Source organism: Bos grunniens, chromosome 22 (assembly GCF_055505025.1).
Source record: "Bos grunniens cultivar Pamir isolate PY7600 chromosome 22, Bosgru_T2T1.0, whole genome shotgun sequence".
In the NCBI taxonomy this organism is placed as follows: Eukaryota; Metazoa; Chordata; class Mammalia; order Artiodactyla; family Bovidae; genus Bos; species Bos grunniens.
The window spans coordinates 29,116,012-29,133,271 of record NC_141186.1 but is presented as its reverse complement, the minus strand read 5'-3'; the positions used below and the strand labels follow the sequence as shown (position 1 = coordinate 29,133,271).

The window sequence follows — 17,260 nt, the reverse complement described above, 5'->3', positions numbered from 1 at the left end:
GTCTAGTCAAGGCTATGGTTTTTCCTGTGGTCATGTATGGATGTAAGAGTTGGACTGTGAAGAAGGCTGAGCGCCAAAGAATTGATGCTTTTGAACTGTGGTGTTAGAGAAGACTCTTGAGAGTCCCTTGGACTGCAAGGAAGTCCAACCACTCCATTCTGAAGGAGATCAGCCCTAGGATTTCTTTGGAAGGAATGATGCTAAAGCTGAAACTCCAGTACTTTGGCCATCTCATGCGAAGAGTTGACTCATTGGAAAAGACTCTGATGCTGGGAGGGATTGGGGGCAGGAGCAGAAGGGGACGACAGAGGATGAGATGGCTGGATGGTATCACTGACTCAGTGGACGTGAGTCTGAGTGAACTCCAGGAGTTGGTGATGGACAGGGAGGCCTGGTGTGCTGCGATTCATGGGGTCGCAAAGAGTCGGACACGACTGAGCGGCTGAACTGAACTGAACTCTTTGTGTGGGGGTTTTTTGGAGCATGCTGCCTGGTGTATGGGATCTTAGTTCCCTGACCAGGAGGTCAAACCCATGCCCCCTGCAATGGGAGCTTGGAGTTTTAACCACTGGACTGCCAGGAAAGTCCCCCACTAGTAATTCCTGAAATCAATTTTGTAGATAATAATCAGCTCTTTTAAAAATTAAATAAGTAAGAGTAGAATTGAGTAAGGGACATGCATTACTATAGTAAGACAAATAATATTTTTGAAAATGTTTCTGTTTTATGTATTTGTGTGTGCACATTCTAGTATTGGGATATAGATGCCTTTCTTACTGTGGGGTACAATTGAAAATACTTTGAGAAATGAGGCTTTAAGATAGGTCTTCAGGATGTGCCACTGAAGGGAGGGGACTCTATAGTTGGTCCACAAAGACCACACAGTGACTGTTACACAAACGCGTGAAAGATCCTCGGACTGATGATTTTGTCAATTCTTCTCAGCTCTGTGAGGAATGTACTGATTTGTAACATTTTTTTCTACGGAGGAAACTGAAGTTAAGGGAAGTTTACCTTATTTTTTTCCTGGGCTATATCTTAGAGCCTGGATTGAAGCCCAAGTTTATCCCGTAGTGTAGTCATTCTGTCTGACTTCCTGCAATCTCTAAATGCCAAATTTTTCTTCTGTATTTATAGAAAAGATTCCCAGCATATTCCAAACTACCTCCTTTGGAAGATTCCCATGAATCTTCCATCGTCATCTGTTAACTGGGTATAAAAATAGTACACATGTCTTTGTTCAGACTCACTTGTTCAGTGAGGCCATTGTATTTAAAATTGCTCCTCTCCCTCACTCTGTTTTTCCTTCTCTGCTACTATCTTCAAAGTTTCATCTATACTTTACTTGTTTTATTTTTTGCTTTCTCTCACTGGCATCTAAGTCCTACCAGGGGAAAAGTCTTTGATCTCCAACAGATAGTGCACTGTACATATTAACAGAAGGCACTCAGTAAAACTGTTTGGAAGGTATGGATGAGAAGGAAGGTAGGTAGGAAAGCAGGAAGGAAGGATAGAGGAAAGAGAGGGAAGGAGGGAAGCTGGATGATTGGATGCATGAATGAGTGGGCAGGGCTTTACCAAGTTCATCAAAGGGTCCTAGAGAGGATTTGAAGATTCAGTGCTTATTAAGTGCCCAGACTTGAACCCCGTAAATATTCAGTAAATGTTAATTGAATTTCATTCTCATATACAAGGAAAAGGAAAATATCCTTTGAAAACCAGTCCAATTCAAGTGGAAAACTATAGTTGCTTGCAACCCAATGATCCTGTTTCCAGCAACTCCCTAGCAGAGGGGAGAGTCTCAAAGAAGGCACCATCTGACTCAGACACTGGACTCTGCTTTAAAGGACAGTTGCCATGGCTAACAGGATGTCTGCAGCGAGCAAGAGAAGATAGTAAGTACTTGCTGGCTGGGATTGCAACACCTGGTAAGAAGAGGAAGCAAGCCAAAGGGATGATGGGAGCAGATGAAAGAGCTGAGAGAGCCAGTATCTCGGAGCACGCCAGAGAAACCAGACACCTTCAGGAATGCAAGGCCTGTGCAACACGGCCTGCATGCGGTTAGAACAGTTGGCCCCACAGCTGAGATGATGAAATCGAAGACCAAACACAAGCTTGACAAGTCAGAATTTTAGGAGAACCATCCTGAACAAAGCCATCTTTGATTTGCTCAACTCAGAGGCAGTCTGAATCTTGTTTGTATGGTGATCAAAGATTACACTGATTGGAAGAGTCTACTTCATTGATGGGAACATCAAGTCAGTTTATTTCTCTCCTTCAATTCTTATCTCCTTGTAGCAATGATGTGAAACAACAGACTAGCTACAGCTCAAGCAGGCAGAATTTTGTTAAACAGGCAGCATATAGTACACCCTTGAGACATGAGACTGGGCTGACCCCAAAGGAAACAGGCTGATCCCAAAAGAGTGGCCTCCATCTCTGTTAGCTTTCCTCTTTCATACTTTCTGTCACCTCCCCCTGGAGCCTGATTGGTCCAGCCTTATTCTAAATAGGGCTTGTACCAGCCACCAATCAGGGAAGGGAATGCAAATAGACATACACTTCTCACTCTGGTTCTTGACTTCCTCTTTCTTGGGCTTTTTCTTTTGTTTGCCTTCTACGTGATTCTTCCAGACACCAGCTTGGACTCCTTTTTCTAACTACCTAACAGGAACATGTGTAAATGTAGCAAGGACACGGATACAATCTGCTCTTTGTTAAAACTTCACAAAAATGAATATGCAAGTTATATGTCATTCCACAAGAGGGCACAACAGAAGCAAAAATAAAAATTGCTATACTTTAATTTTCTCCTGTACGCTTTATTTATTTATTGGCATGACACCTTTAAAACATTTTTGTCACTTTCAGACAAGCACAATGACCTCTTTGGTACATAAGTTATTGTTTTTGTTTGTTTGTTTGTTTTTGTTTTTTTCAGAATGAGGGCATTATAATGCTTTCTTTTTTTTTTCCCCCTTGGAGTACAGTTGCTTTACAGTGTTGTGTTAGTGTCTCCTGTACAGGGAAGTGTATCCTATACACATATCCCTTCCCTCTTGGACCTACCTTCCACACCCCCCACCCACCATCACACCCATCTAAGTCATCACAGAGCACCCAGCTGATCTCCTGTGCATTTTAAGCTAGCAGTTTAGTGATCCTCTTTTAAAATCTCAAAACAGTGTAAGTGGTGAATCACTATTTAATCGAGTGGATATTTATTTTTGTACAGATTTGCAATGAAACAGGACAAAAGAGCACTATAGAGGAGTGATACTTTCCAAGTGTTCATAATTCTCTCCCCTATCTTAAACTATTTTAACAGTATAAAGGATATTTGAGAACATATAGCATCAAACAGAAAGTTCTTTGCTCTCTGCACATCTAAAACTAAGGGGAAATATCTCAAAGTAGATAATTACAAAGTATGTGTTGGTGGAAATATAAATTAGTGCAGCCACTGTGAAAAACAGGATAGAGGTCCCTTAAAAAACTAAAAGCAGAGTTGCCATAAGATCCAGCAATCTGACTCCTGGGAATATATATGGAGAAAATTCTAATCTGAAAAAATGCATGCACCCTGATGTTCATAGCAGCACTATTTACAAGAGCCAAGACATGGAAACAACTTTAGTGTCCATTGACAAATGAGTGGATGAGGATATGGTACATATATATAATGGAATATTACTCAGTCGTAAAAAAGAATGAAACAATGCCATTTACAGCAACATGGATAGACCTAGAGATTATCATACTGTATGAAGCAAGTCAGAGAAAGACGAATATCATATGGTGTCTCTTATATGTGAAATCTAAAATATGATACAAATGAAATGATTTACAAAACAGACAGACATAGGAAACACACATATGGTTAGTTATCAAAAGGGAAAGAGGTGGGAAGGGATAAATTAGGAGGTTGAGATTAGCAGATACAAACTACTGTATGCAAAGTAGATAAGCAACAAGGTCCTACTCTCCAGCACAGGAACTGTGCTCAATGTCTTATAATAAACTATAATGGGAAAGAACATCAAAAAGACTGTGTGTGTATATATGTATTTGAATCACTCTGTGTTGTACACCAGTAAGACGCAACGTTGTAAATCAACCCTACTTTAATTCTGAAAACTCCAAAACTATGTGCATCATATATAAAAGCATTCATTCAACAATACTTACAAAACCCAAACTAATTTCAGATAGTAATAAGAATAATGAGAAAAAATTAAAGCATTTTAGGAATGTTGGGGAGTGGGGCTGTCTGAGGAGGTCGCAGTTGGGCTGAGATTTGAATTCCTGGCCTTGAAAAGGTCATGTGCATGCGTGCTCAGTTGCTTCAGTCGTGTCTGACTCTTTGCCACACTATAGACTGTAGCCCACCAGGGTCTTCTGTCCAGAGGATTCTCCAGGCAACAATACTGGAGTGTGTTGCCATGCCCACCTCCAGGAATCTTCCTGATCCAGGAATCAAACCCAAGTCTTCTGCGTCTCCTGCATTGCAGGTGGATTCTTTATACTGAGCCGCCAGGAAAGCCCTGAAAAGGTTATTTTTGTATATATATTTAAATATGTAGAAACTGCCTGAGGTGGGGTGAAGTTCACTGAACTGTTATGGTTAGTTAATTCTAAAAAAGAAGAAAGGGTATAAGAGCATGGAGTGATGGGATGCTGGGGAGAGGCAGAAAAAGAACTATTTGAATTTCTTATTCTGTGGATTGCTGAATTGTCCATACTTTTATAATATACAAGCATGAGTTTGTATAATTTACCCAGTTTTTAAAATGGCAAACCAGTAAGAAATAGAAAAAAATAATTTTCATAATGTATGGAAACTTTTTATTCACATTTGCAAGGATATACAGACATGCCAGAATTACAGAGGATCACAGAAGTTGCTTGCCTCTTTCTGACCAGGTATTCTGGTTCTGGGTGTATTTACATTAAAACAAACAATAAATGCTACAATTATAATAGAGAAAATGATGATTGTACTGATCTATTTACTTGTCTCCCTGCCATCAGTGTCCCTTCCCTCCTGCATGCCACTCATAGATTTTTTAGTTTTTGAATGATATTCTCATGTGGATTCTCAGCCCAGAGTTCCTGTTGTCTTATAGGATCAAGTCGGGACAACCCCTCAGCATGGTTTTTCAGGGCCCTTTGCATTCTGAACGAGTTCACTTCTTAACTTTTCAGCATTATTCCAAATCATAAATTCTTCTCTTAGATTGCCACCTCTATTTACTAGAGGATCTCTCAGAGGTTACCCAGCCATCAATGGACATCTTTGTCATTACCTGTCTTTCTCCGTTTCACCCAAATTTATTTTCTCTGTAATAGCTTCAAGATAGGTCCGTGTAAGTTTTTTGAAAAAGGATATGATAGAATGGTGGAAGAAAAAGGAATTAATTTTGATCAAGTTGCATATATGTATTGAAATGTAAGATTTTCTTTTTGTTCTGAGTTTTATTTGGAAACAGGAATTTTGGTTCCAGAGGAAAAAGTCCAAATAGCCCCAGAAATCCTCTTCTATCCAGTTTGTCTTTTTGTAGAATGAGAAGGGCTTGGGGACTATAAACATTTGTCCCAGAATCTAACCCCTTCCCAGGTAGCACTAGTGGTAAAGAATCTGCCTGCCAATGCAGGAGACGTGAGAGACTCCGGTTCAATCCCCAGGTCAGGAAGAACCCTGGAGAAGGAAATGGCAACCTACTCCACTATTCTTGCCTGGAGAATCCCATGGATAGAGGAGCCTGGCGGGCTACAGTCCATGGGGTCACAAAGAAGCAGACACAACTGGGCAACTAAGCACACAGCAAGGTACATATAATGTAAAATGTTTTAACTAACCATTTTTAAGGTACAGGTCTGTGGCATTCAGTACATTGTGCAAACCATCACCATCTCCAGAACTTTTTCATCTTCCCAGAGTTAAACAATGTCTGCTCTTCTTCTGTGTTTCCATGGAGACCATCATCCGTTTAGTCATGATCTAACGTTGTATATGGAGACTGTGACTTGTAGACTGTACAAATGAATTGTTGCTATTTTAATTATATTCAAGTCTCTGTTTTTTATAAATGTAGATGTCTTCCATTGGTTAGAATAAAAGATGTGTTTCTTTTTTGCTTCTTGAGATGTCTTTTCCTCTCTTCTGTTTCCATCTTCTCCTTTAACTCTCTTTAACCCTATCCTGATTATCACTAACATCATTTACCGAAGATCCCCCCTTTGGAATTCAGTTCTGCTGAAATCTACATGGCTTTTTTTTGCTTTTGCTTCTGTTCTGCCCTTTCCCTTTGTAACCAGCAATGGGGAGTCCCACAGTTGGCCACTCAAAAGCCAATAGGAAAGTTTGCTTTATTTTGGATGCCAGCAATGGTGGGCTGGGGGGAGGGGGAGGCTTTTATAGACAGAGAGGAGGGGGGTGCAGAAACTGCACAGTCTGGTCTGACAGTCATCATGAAATTGGTGATCAGTGGTCTGACCAGTATCACCTTGATTGTTTGAAGTACAGTTTATCTTTAGTTTTCCGGTCTGTTCCCATTTCCTTGAGGCCATCTCTAAGAACTGTGGCAGCGGATGTCGTGGCTACGGTCTGGTCATCATGTAGTTAACTTCTCCCACCTGGTGGAGGTTTCAGTGTCTGGAAGACAGCTCACAGGATATAGCTCAAAATATTATCTATAGGCCTTGAGAAGGAACTAAAGATCCTTAATTATACCTAGTGACGAAACGATTATTTCATCTCATCGGACTGTTTTCCTTTGTTTCTGCATTTTCTCACTTCTCGGATTAAACTTATTCTTTAGCTAAACTCTTTTCACAGACAGAAGGCAGGCAGAGGTCACAGGGGGCAAGAACCATAGTTTCCTGCTCCATTTAGCCTCCTTCAGCTCCCTTTTGATTCCTTCAGTTCTTAGGGTCTTTTTAAAATCCTGGAGCGGTAAGGAAATGGGATATTATACATATTTAGCAACTTAGCTGCCCCATTAACAGAGACTTGGAGGGTGATACACTGGACCACACCAGCAAAAGAATGATATTCAGCACAGTAGGTGTTGTGTTGGTTTTCTCTTCAGGAACGTGGTTCTTTTATTCCTCAGCTATTCACAGACCTTCTCATTTCTCAGGACCTCTCCTTTTTTCTGCAATCAGCCTTGAAGGATATTTAAAGTTACAATGGTTTTGAGACAGCTCAGTGATTGAAGTCATTACTTTGGGTAAATATTTATTGCTGCCTAATATGTCTACTAGGCATTACACTAGGCCCACAAACTTTAGAAGTTCACTAGACCTAGAAGGTCCCTGCCCTCATGGAACTTCTATTCTAATTGGGGAAGGCAATGAGATGAGAAAATAATTTGGTTGTGGACAGAGGTAGTATAGTGGGGTGATGGAGAGGCTGGAAGGCAAGAGGAAGGAGGCTCTTGGGTAAGCATTTCTGAGGAGGCCACACCTGAGCTTATACCTGCAGGCTGAGTTGGAGCTGGGCATTCAAAAATGGTAAGTGGAAAGCTCTGCCTCACATGTGGCAATCTGTTAGTAGCACTTTGCTCACAGGCTGGGGATGACATTTATCCTAAATCACAGATGCTCCCTAGAGCTTAATCTCGAGAGCCAAGGAAAGGGAGAGAAATGTGAAGTTACTGTTAACTGATTTATATCAACAGATATGATTTGGGGGCATCATTAATTTCACACTAATCACAGTTTTGATACTTTAGGCAATTGTCTAAAACAAGAGCTCACAAACCTTGAAACTAACTAAAGCATCAGAGCTGCACATGTATTTCATAAACTATAGATGCACTGTTTTTCAGCAGATTTGAGCACCTTATCTCCTTCACCTTGGGTGCTTTGAATTTAGGGAATAAAGTGAGAGAGATCATTAGAGAGATCAAAAGATGATTCCTGGGAATTCCTTGGCTGTCCAGTGGTTAGGGCTCTGTGGCCCAGGTTCCATCCCTCATAAGGGATCTAAGATCGCACAAGCCATGCTGCACGGCCAAAAACAAAGCACAACAAACCAAAAAACAAACAAATCCTTTTCCAAAAGATAATTCCTTTGTTAAATGGGATAGTTTCTACTTTATGTGTTCTTTTTGAACATGGGGGACTTATGTGTTAGTTTCTAACTAAGCAAAGGTGTAAGTGTGTCTCTGACAGTGGAAACTCTGGCTATATATAGGCAGGAAGAGAAGTGGAAGTTTTTGGCTTCCTATTAAGTCTGTTTTGCTCCCTACCCTGTGTTGACTTTGACAGTAATTGAGCCATAATGAAAAGCTGAAGGTCTTAAAGCCAGAGTTGTGCTAGGAGGTGAAAGATCACCACTGATAAGAACTCGGTGCCCCCTAGGGTCACAGAGTATGTCTATCTTTTAGGGACCATGGTTCATGAGTAACGAAAGTGCAGTGAAAACTCTTGAAGAGGTTTAAAGATGAAAGTGGTATCATCTAATATGTTTTTTAAAAAGCCCTCTGGATCTTTCATAATGATATGAGGCTCAATCCATCAGGAGCATCAGATCAGATCAGATCAGTCGCTCAGTCGTGTCCGACTCTTTGCGACCCCATGAATCGAAGCACGCCAGGCCTCCCTGTCCCTCACCAACTGCTGGAGTTCACTCAGACTCACGTCCATTGAGTCAGTGATGCCATCCAGCCATCTCATCCTCTGTCGTCCCCTTCTGCTCCTGCCCCCAATCCCTCCCAGCATCAGAGTCTTTTCCAATGAGTCTGCTCTTCGCATGAGGTGGCCAAAGTACTGGAGTTTCAGCTTTAGCATCATTCCTTCCAAAGAAGTCCCAGGGCTGATCTCCTTCAGAATGGAGTGGTTGGATCTCCTTGCAGTCCAAGGGACTTGAGTCTTCTCCAACACCACAGTTCAAAAGCATCAATTCTTCGGTGCTCAGTCTTCTTCACAGTCCAACTCTCACATCCATACATGACCACAGGAAAAACCATAGCCTTGACTAGACGAACCTTTGTTGGCAAAGTAATGTCTCTGCTTTTCAATAGGCTATCTAGGTTGGTCATAACTTTCCTTCCAAGGAGTAAGCATCTTTTAATTTCATGGCTGCAGTCACCATCTGTAGTGATTTTGGAGCCCAGAAAAATAAAGTCTGACACTGTTTCCACTGTTTCCCCATCTATTTCCCATGAAGTGGTGGGACCGGATGCCATGATCTTCGTTTTCTGAATGTTAAGCTTTAAGCCAACTTTTTCACTCTATACTTTCACTTCCACTCTAAATGAGTATGCACCTAAAAGCCTAATAACAGAGCTTCTAGCTGTAGAAAGCAAAACCATGCTTAGAGAAATGGAGAACTACACAAATCCACAGTTAGTGTGGGAGACTTCAGCACTCTTTGTTTTTGGTAATTGTTTGTTAGTGTGAAAATTAACGATGGCTCCCAGATCATATCTGTTGACGTAAATGAACTTGCAGTAATTTCATATTTCTCCTCTCTTTGTGTCTGAAGATAGAACTCCGTAGAGCTCCTGTGGTTAAAATAAGTAAACAGAAAATCAGTTAGGACCTAGAAATCCTTGACAACACTATCAACCAGCTGACCTAATCAGTAGCTATAGAATTTATAGAATGCTCCACCCAACAACTGCAGGATAAACATTCAGCATTCACCAAATGCTGGGCCATAAAACAAGTCTCAGTGAAAGGGACAGGATTGAAATCATGCAGAGTATGCTTCCTGAGTATAAGGAAGTTAAATTAGAAACAAACAGTAAAAAGGTACCTGGAAAATCCCAAATATTTGGAAATTAGCACCCCCCCCCGCCTTGTAGATAACCCATGGGTCCAAGAAGAAATGACACTGGAGTTTAAAAAATTGTTCTGGCTACTCTGTTAGGAATAGATCGGAGGAGGAATGCCAGTGAATGGACCTTTCCAGAATTCTAGGAGAGCTATAATGGTGCCTTGGACTGAGGGTGAGGCAGCAGAAAGAAAGAGAGATGGGCAAATTCAGGTGTATTTTGGAGGAAGAGTGCATGAGAGTTGCTGAGGATTGGATGTGAACGATGAGGGTAGGAGAGGAAGCTGCTGCTGCTGCCGCTGCTAAGTCGCTTGAGTCGTGTCTGACTCTGTGCAACCCCATAGACGGCAGCCCACCAGGCTCCCCCGTCCCTGGGGTTCTCCAGGCAAGAACACTGGAGTGGGTTGCCATTTCCTTCTCCAATGCATGAAAGTGAAAAGTGAAAGTGAAGTCACTCAGTCGTGTCTGACTCTTAGCGACTCCATGGACTGCAGCCTACTGGGCTCCTCTGTCCATGGGATTTTCCAGGCAAGAGTACTAGAGTGGGGTGCCATTGCCTTGGTTCAAATTATTTCACATCTCCCCATTGCTCTCAGGGTCAAGTTCAAATTTGTCTGCGTAGGTCCTGATCAGGCCCCTGCCCACTTGACCAGCCTAATCTCTCCCCACCCCTGGCTCCTGGCTCTCCTGCTTTAAGCTTCAGGCCCATCAGCCAACTTGCCTATGTGTTGTTCTCTCCTGGTTACTGGGTCTTTTCACATGCTGTTCTATTTAACACTCTTTGCCCTGTTCTTCACTACTAATCTCTTGGCTTAGATGTCACTTCATCTGGTAAGCCTTCCTTGTTTTCACTCCAAACTGGTTTAGGGGGACCTTATTTGTGCTTCTGTGCTACCCCTACCATTAGCACATCTTTCTTTGCTTTATCTGCCTTCCCAACTAAACTTCCTTGAGAACAGATAATATGCCTCATACTGTTACTACTACTGCTACTGCTGCTACTGCTACCACTATGGCAGCCAGTTACTGGGCTGTGAATCAAGGAACTAGCCCTCCTGAGAGTGAGACAGTAAGACTATCACACAGCATTTAAGTCCGCATTGTGTGTGTGCCAGGGGCTTCACATGCATTATCTCATTTAATCATCCCAACAACACTCTAAAGTGAGTGACCGATCCCACCTACAAGATAAGGAAAATAAGGCTTAGAAGGCTCGAACCAGCTTGCTCAAGACCACAGTTAGTAGTAGAAACAGAATCTGAACACAAGTAATTAGATTTCAAAGCCAAAACTTCCTGCCACAGAGTTGTGCTGTCAAAGTCAGAGTAAGGTTGGAGCAAATAATGAACTTGAATGAGAGCCAGTGGCCCCTGATAATCTTGCTGCCCATGGCCAGCCTTTGATCCTTACTTAGCACAGAGAGCCAGCAGGGTTCCCCGAGGCAGCTGCCCAGGTTGGGATGATGAATGGAACCAGAGCAGCTTTGTATACAAATAGCTATTGTCTGTGCCTATGCCTCTTTTTGCCCTTCTCTTAGAAACCAAAGGCCTCATTTCTAGTGCTAATTTCCATAAGAGAATTAGAATGGCTGATTTTATACCCTTTCGTATTCCTCTGACCATTAAAACGTGGCCACAGTGATCCTCTTCAAATTAATACCACCAATAATTGCTGCAGAATTAGCCTCAGGAGACGCAGTGTTATAGAAGGAGTTGGGTTTTTCTCCTGTTTTGTTTTTGTTTTTTTTTTCTCAGATAAAGAGTAAAGAGACCTTTGTGCTCTTGTTTTCAGTCAAAGTAATAAGTGGATTCTATTAGAAAGGTTCAAAAACTTCCATTTTTTTCTCTACTAGACTTTGCCTGTTTAAAAAACACTTTATGGTCAACACATGCTTTGAAGTACTATGGCCACTGATGCAAATGGTAACTAACTACATTTGAAGTTTTTGAGAAATGGAATATTTCCTGCCATATCAGTAAGCAAGGATGCCAGAGTCATCAGCCATTCCAGCCCTCCAAATGTGAATTTCTGAGCTCTATGGGCATTCAGGAGGAGAAGGCAATGGCACCCCACTCCAGTACTCTTGCCTGGAAAATCCCATGGACGGAGGAGCCTGGTGGGCTGCAGTCCATGGGGTCGCTAGAGTCAGACACGACTGAGAGACTTCACTTTCACTTTTCACTTTCATGCATTGGAGAAGGAAATGGCAACCCACTCCAGTGTTCTTGCCTGGAGAATCCCAGGGATGGAGGAGCCTGATGGGCTGCCATCTATGGGGTCACACAGAGTCGGACACGACTGAAGCAACTTAGCAGCAGCAGCAGCAGCAGCATGGGCATTCAGGAAGGAGAGTACCTGAGAGATTAGGCAACCCTCAGGTTGCAACCACTCCCTAAGGTGAGCACTGAGGATCTCAGAATGGGAAAAACTCAGGATACTGGCCCCAGATAACTGAGATGCATATGAAAGGAATGATTTCAGTGAGCCAGACTCTTGCATCTTCCTGTGCCTAGAGAATCCCATGGACGGAGAAGCCTGGTAGGCTTCAGTCCATGGGGTCACACAGAGTTGGACGCGACTGAAGCAACTTAGTAGCAGCAGCAGCAGCAGCATACATAGAAAAGCGCTAAATTCCTTAACTTGAGATACTTGGTTTTCCTTAAATCACAAAAATTCTTTTGATATTCAAACCGCATGGCCTTTGTTGCAAACTTCTGTATAACCTGGTTCCTTCCTGCCCACCCCACCCTCACCCGCCCCCGCCCCGTTGCATCCTCCCACCTTCTCTGAAGCAGTTCTCTCAGGGCTACTTGAGATGCTACCTCCTGGGCTTCAGTCCTAGAAATTTCTGCCGAATAAAACATAACTCTCAACTTTTAGGTTGCGAGTTTTTTTTTTAAGTCAACATTTTCAAAGAAAAAGCACAGAGACTTCTTATAGTAGCAGTGTGGCTATTTATTTATTTATTGAGTTTTTATTTTGTATTGGGGTATAATTGATTGTTAACAAGATAATTTCTGGTGAACGGTGAAGGGACTCAGCCATACATATACATGTATGCATTCTCCCCCCGAACTGCCTTCCATCCAGGCTGTGTGGCTATTTATTGAGTACTTACTGTGTACCAAGTTCCTTGTGTCTTTTACTCACTGGATGATTGTGACAATCCGGGGACAGGGGTGGTAGTGGTAGAGGTCTTGCTTTCTGCTTTTTACAGATGGGGAATGGGGGCCTGGAAAGACCAAGGAATTCATCCAGAGCCACAGGGCTCATGATGCCAGGATTTGAACTCAGGAATGCCAGAGTCAAGATTCCTAAGGACTATCCGCTGTGCTGTCCCTGAGATGTATCATTAGTCTACTTTTAGATGTCTATTTTGAAATATGATCTGTATACCCAAAAGAGCCCACCAAAGTGTTGTACACTTGAATTAAGATGAGGGTTTTTTTTTTCATTGTGACCTTGTTTATGATAACAAAAGCTTGAGAAGAATCTAAATGTTCTATTTAGATGATTAAAAAAATTATGGTAGATCCACACAATAGAACGCTATACATAAAAATAAGTAGATAAAATCTCTGTGTACTGAATGGAAAGCCCTCCTACATGTATTGTTTTGGTTAATAAAAAGGCAAGCAACAATGTCATGTGGCAGCCTGGGTGGGTGGAGAGTTTGAGGAGGAATGGAGACATGTACATGTATGGCTGAGTCCCTTTGATGTTCACCTGCAACGGTCACAGCGTTGTTAACTGGCTATACCCCAATACAAAATAAAAAGAAAGCAAGAAGACTGGAGACATTGTTTGTGCTCTGCTACCATTTGTAGTGTAAAAGGAAATTGTATCTGCACAGCTATGTAATTTTTCAGTCGGTAGTATTTATGTTGAAAAAGAAAAAAACATGAAACTAATTTTAATAACATTTTAATTCAGTATATCCAAAATTTTATCATTTCAACCTATAATCATTATAAAATCATAATGAGATGTTTGACATGCTTTTTAATGTCCTTAATATGTCTTTAAAATCTCTTGTATATCTATCACTGAATATCTCAGTTCAGTTTTTTTTTAAATTCTCTAATTTAATGGCACCCCACTCCAGTACTCTTGCCTGGAAAATCCCATGGATGGAGGAGCCTGGTGGGCTGCAGTCCATGGGGTCGCTAAGAGTCGGACACGACTGAGTGACTTCACTTTGACTTTTCACTTTCATGCATTGGAGAAGGAAATGGCAACCCACTTCAGTGTTCTTGCCTGGAGAATCCCAGGGACGGGGGAGCCTGGTGAGCTGCCGTCTATGGGGTCACACAGAGTCAGACACGACTCAAGCGACTTAGCAGCAGCAGCAGCAGCAGTATTGTTACTAACAGAACTTTTCCTGGGATAAGTGCTGGAATTCCCAGCAATGATTAATGTATTTACCAAGTATTTAACAAGGTTACATGTTTTTTTTTTTAATTTGGATAATCTGTTGTGACATGGTAGATGATCATTGTTTTTTATTTCATTTTATTGACATGTAAATTCTATTCCTCTACTACATGAGGAAGGAAAGATAAATGTTACAACTAATCATGTAAGTTTTAAAATTATTCAAAACTGAAATCTCTATGATGGCTGTGTCATATGGTGCCCATGTTCATCAATTTTAAATATTAGGATCTCAGTGGAATGTCTTAACTTGCCAACAAAATACCATAACTGGGTGACTTGAACCACAGAAATGTATTTTCTTATAGTTCTAGAAGCTGGAAGTCTGAGATCAGGGTGAGAACCCTCTCTCTGGCATGCAGACTGCTGCCCTTCTCACTATGTTCTCACATGGCAGGAAGAGAGCGAGCGAGAGTGAGATGAGTGCAAGAGCAAGTGAGCAAGAGAGAGACACAAGCTGTCTGATGTCTCTTTTAATGAGGACACGGATCCTGTCTTGCTGGAGAAGGAAATGGCAACCCACTCCAGTATTCTTGCCTGGAGAATCCCATAGAGAAGCCTGGTGGCATGATTGAGCACGCACACACACATCCCATCTTGAAGGTTCTACCCTCAGGACCTCAAGTAAGTGTAATTACCTCCCAAAGACCCCCATCTCTAAATACCATCACATTGAGTGTTAGAGCTTCAACATATGCATTTTAGAAAGACTCTTTCAGGCCATAACAAGTGTTGTTATAGTTTTAGGGTGATGATCCTTCTTTGGTTAAGCTACCTCTAAATTTGGCGGGACAATAACAAAACAAGGTAAATAACCCCATTACTATAATAACAATGGCTCTGAAGTCTCAGACCCCAGGGCACAATTCTGGTAAGCAAATAAGCATTTAGCAAAGGAGAACTTATTTACTTAAGGTGGCTGACTTGAATGATCTACAACAGAGGTGGAAAAACCAGAGCCCTTGAGTCAAGAACGTCTTTTATGTTTCAAATGGTTGACAAAAGAAACATAAGAAGAAGGTTTTGTGACATCTAAAGATTATATGTAATTTGAATTTAAGTGTTCCCAAGTAAAGTATTACTGGAATCACCCATGCCCATTTGTTTATATATTGTCCATGGCTGCTTTTATCCTACAACAGAGTTGAGAAGCTGCAACAGAGCCTAAAATATTATTCCCTAGCCATGTAGAGAAAAGCATTTGCCAGTCCCTGCAGACAAAGCTGGCCAATGACTTGCTTTGCCTATTCCCAAGTCTAAACCTTAGTTGAAAATATCATTTCGAAAAGATGCAGAGCCATACCCACCAACAGTGGAAGAAATGGATCCAGAGACAGAGGATTTACCCTAAAGCCTGGCATGAACTAGCCTAGTTGTCCAGCTTCAAGTTTCTAATGCCTGCCCTAGATTTTCCAAGAAAAAACTAAAAGAGAAAGACAGATGGCCTTACTGGAGGATGGAAGAAGAAGAATAAAGTAGTCATTTGCTGATATTCTCACTCCCTGGGAAGTTTAACCCTTACCAAATATAGTTAAGGGTCCTGGAACTGCACCAATCCGGTTCAAGATTGATCTTTCTTTGAGCGTCTAGGCTTTGATTGACACTTCTCCCTGAAGTCCAAGGAGAAGAAAGGAATGGGAGCTAAGAGTGATACCCTTTGTAGGATTAGCGTTCATCAATGAAATCAGTGTCAATGTTGACCTCTCGGGCCACTTCCTTTGTTTCTGACTTGTCATGTTTTCCCTCCTCACCCAATACATACAAAGGTAATTTTAAGGGACGTGGACTCCCTTCTCTACGTGGACACCGATGTTCTCTTTCTGAGACCTGTTGATGACATCTGGAAGCTTCTGAGGCAATTTAATTCCACGCAGCTTGCAGCCATGGCCCCCGAGCATGAAATCCCCAAGATTGGCTGGTACAGCCGCTTTGCCCGGCATCCTTTCTATGGCTCCGCGGGGGTTAACTCAGGAGTCATGCTAATGAATTTAACTCGGATAAGAAGTGCCCAGTTCAAGGTAAGAAAGTAGTTTATATTTCCTTTTTTAAACATCAAGGCTTTGTCTTTTCAGCGTGATGTTCCTGGAGTGTCAGTGTATTGACTTTAGAAGTAAATGGCTTGTAGAAAAAGCCAGGGAAGAGAAAGGCATTTGGAAAGTTACAGAATATTTGTTGGTTTAGGAAAATCCCAGGTGATTATGGAATTTAAAGCTCTTCAACAGAGTTACTATTCGGGAACATTATGTTGCATTTCTGAATTCCATCTTTAAACCCTGTGTGTATCTCAGCCTTCCAAAACTTTGGAGAACTTCTTGGAATTACCCTAGGGATAAATTTACACAAATATACAGAGATAAATGAAGAAGGCCTCAGCTTTTATCTTGGCAAAGAACTGGAAGAACCTAAGTGAACATCAATAGAGAACAAGTCAAAAAGAATTATCCTCCTACTAAAAAGGATTAGGTCAAATCTATAAGTAAGATAAGCAAGATTTCTAAAAAAACATTAAGTGAAAAAATTTAAATGCAACAAAACATGGTACCATAGGGTGTGATTCCTTTTATGCCTTAGAAATTTCCAGAAGAATACCTAAGAAACTGGCCATTAATTGTGGCTCCATCTAGACAAAGTGGGAATGTGAATTGTAGGAAGCAGAAGGAAAAATATCTTTACTTTTTACATCTTTGTGTGCTGTCTGAATATTTAGTGTGAATACGTTGCTTTTGTCTTAAAAATAAATAATTGTTGTGAGATAAGGAAAAGGTATTTTTCCTTAAGATACCTTAATTATGGTATCTGTATTTTGTTCCTTCACTTCAGAGGCAAGAATTCAGTGTAACAAAGAAGGGTTTGATCCGGGGCCTGCTTTTCTGAGAAGCCATAGGCCTGCTTCTAGTTCCGGGTCCGTCTGCCATCCGTGTGTACGCACTCCAGTCCTAATTCTGCTTTGTCCTATGCCTTGAGGCCAGCAGGACGCTTCCTCTGTTGATGTCATTTTCACTCTGGGGGGCAGAGAGTACAGGGCAGAACTTGTCCCTGTAC

At 41.6% G+C, this 17,260-nt stretch overlaps 1 protein-coding gene across 1 annotated transcript in view; it reads left to right on the top strand.

The window, feature by feature from the left end:
* The window catches only part of GXYLT2 (glucoside xylosyltransferase 2), an 85,623-nt gene that overhangs the window by 46,413 nt on the left and 21,950 nt on the right, over nucleotides 1-17,260 (top strand). The window contains exon 4 of the mRNA XM_086366722.1: nucleotides 15,985-16,236. Within this exon, the coding sequence (XP_086222848.1) occupies nucleotides 15,985-16,236 (252 nt within the window). The remainder of the gene's footprint in view (nucleotides 1-15,984; nucleotides 16,237-17,260) is intronic.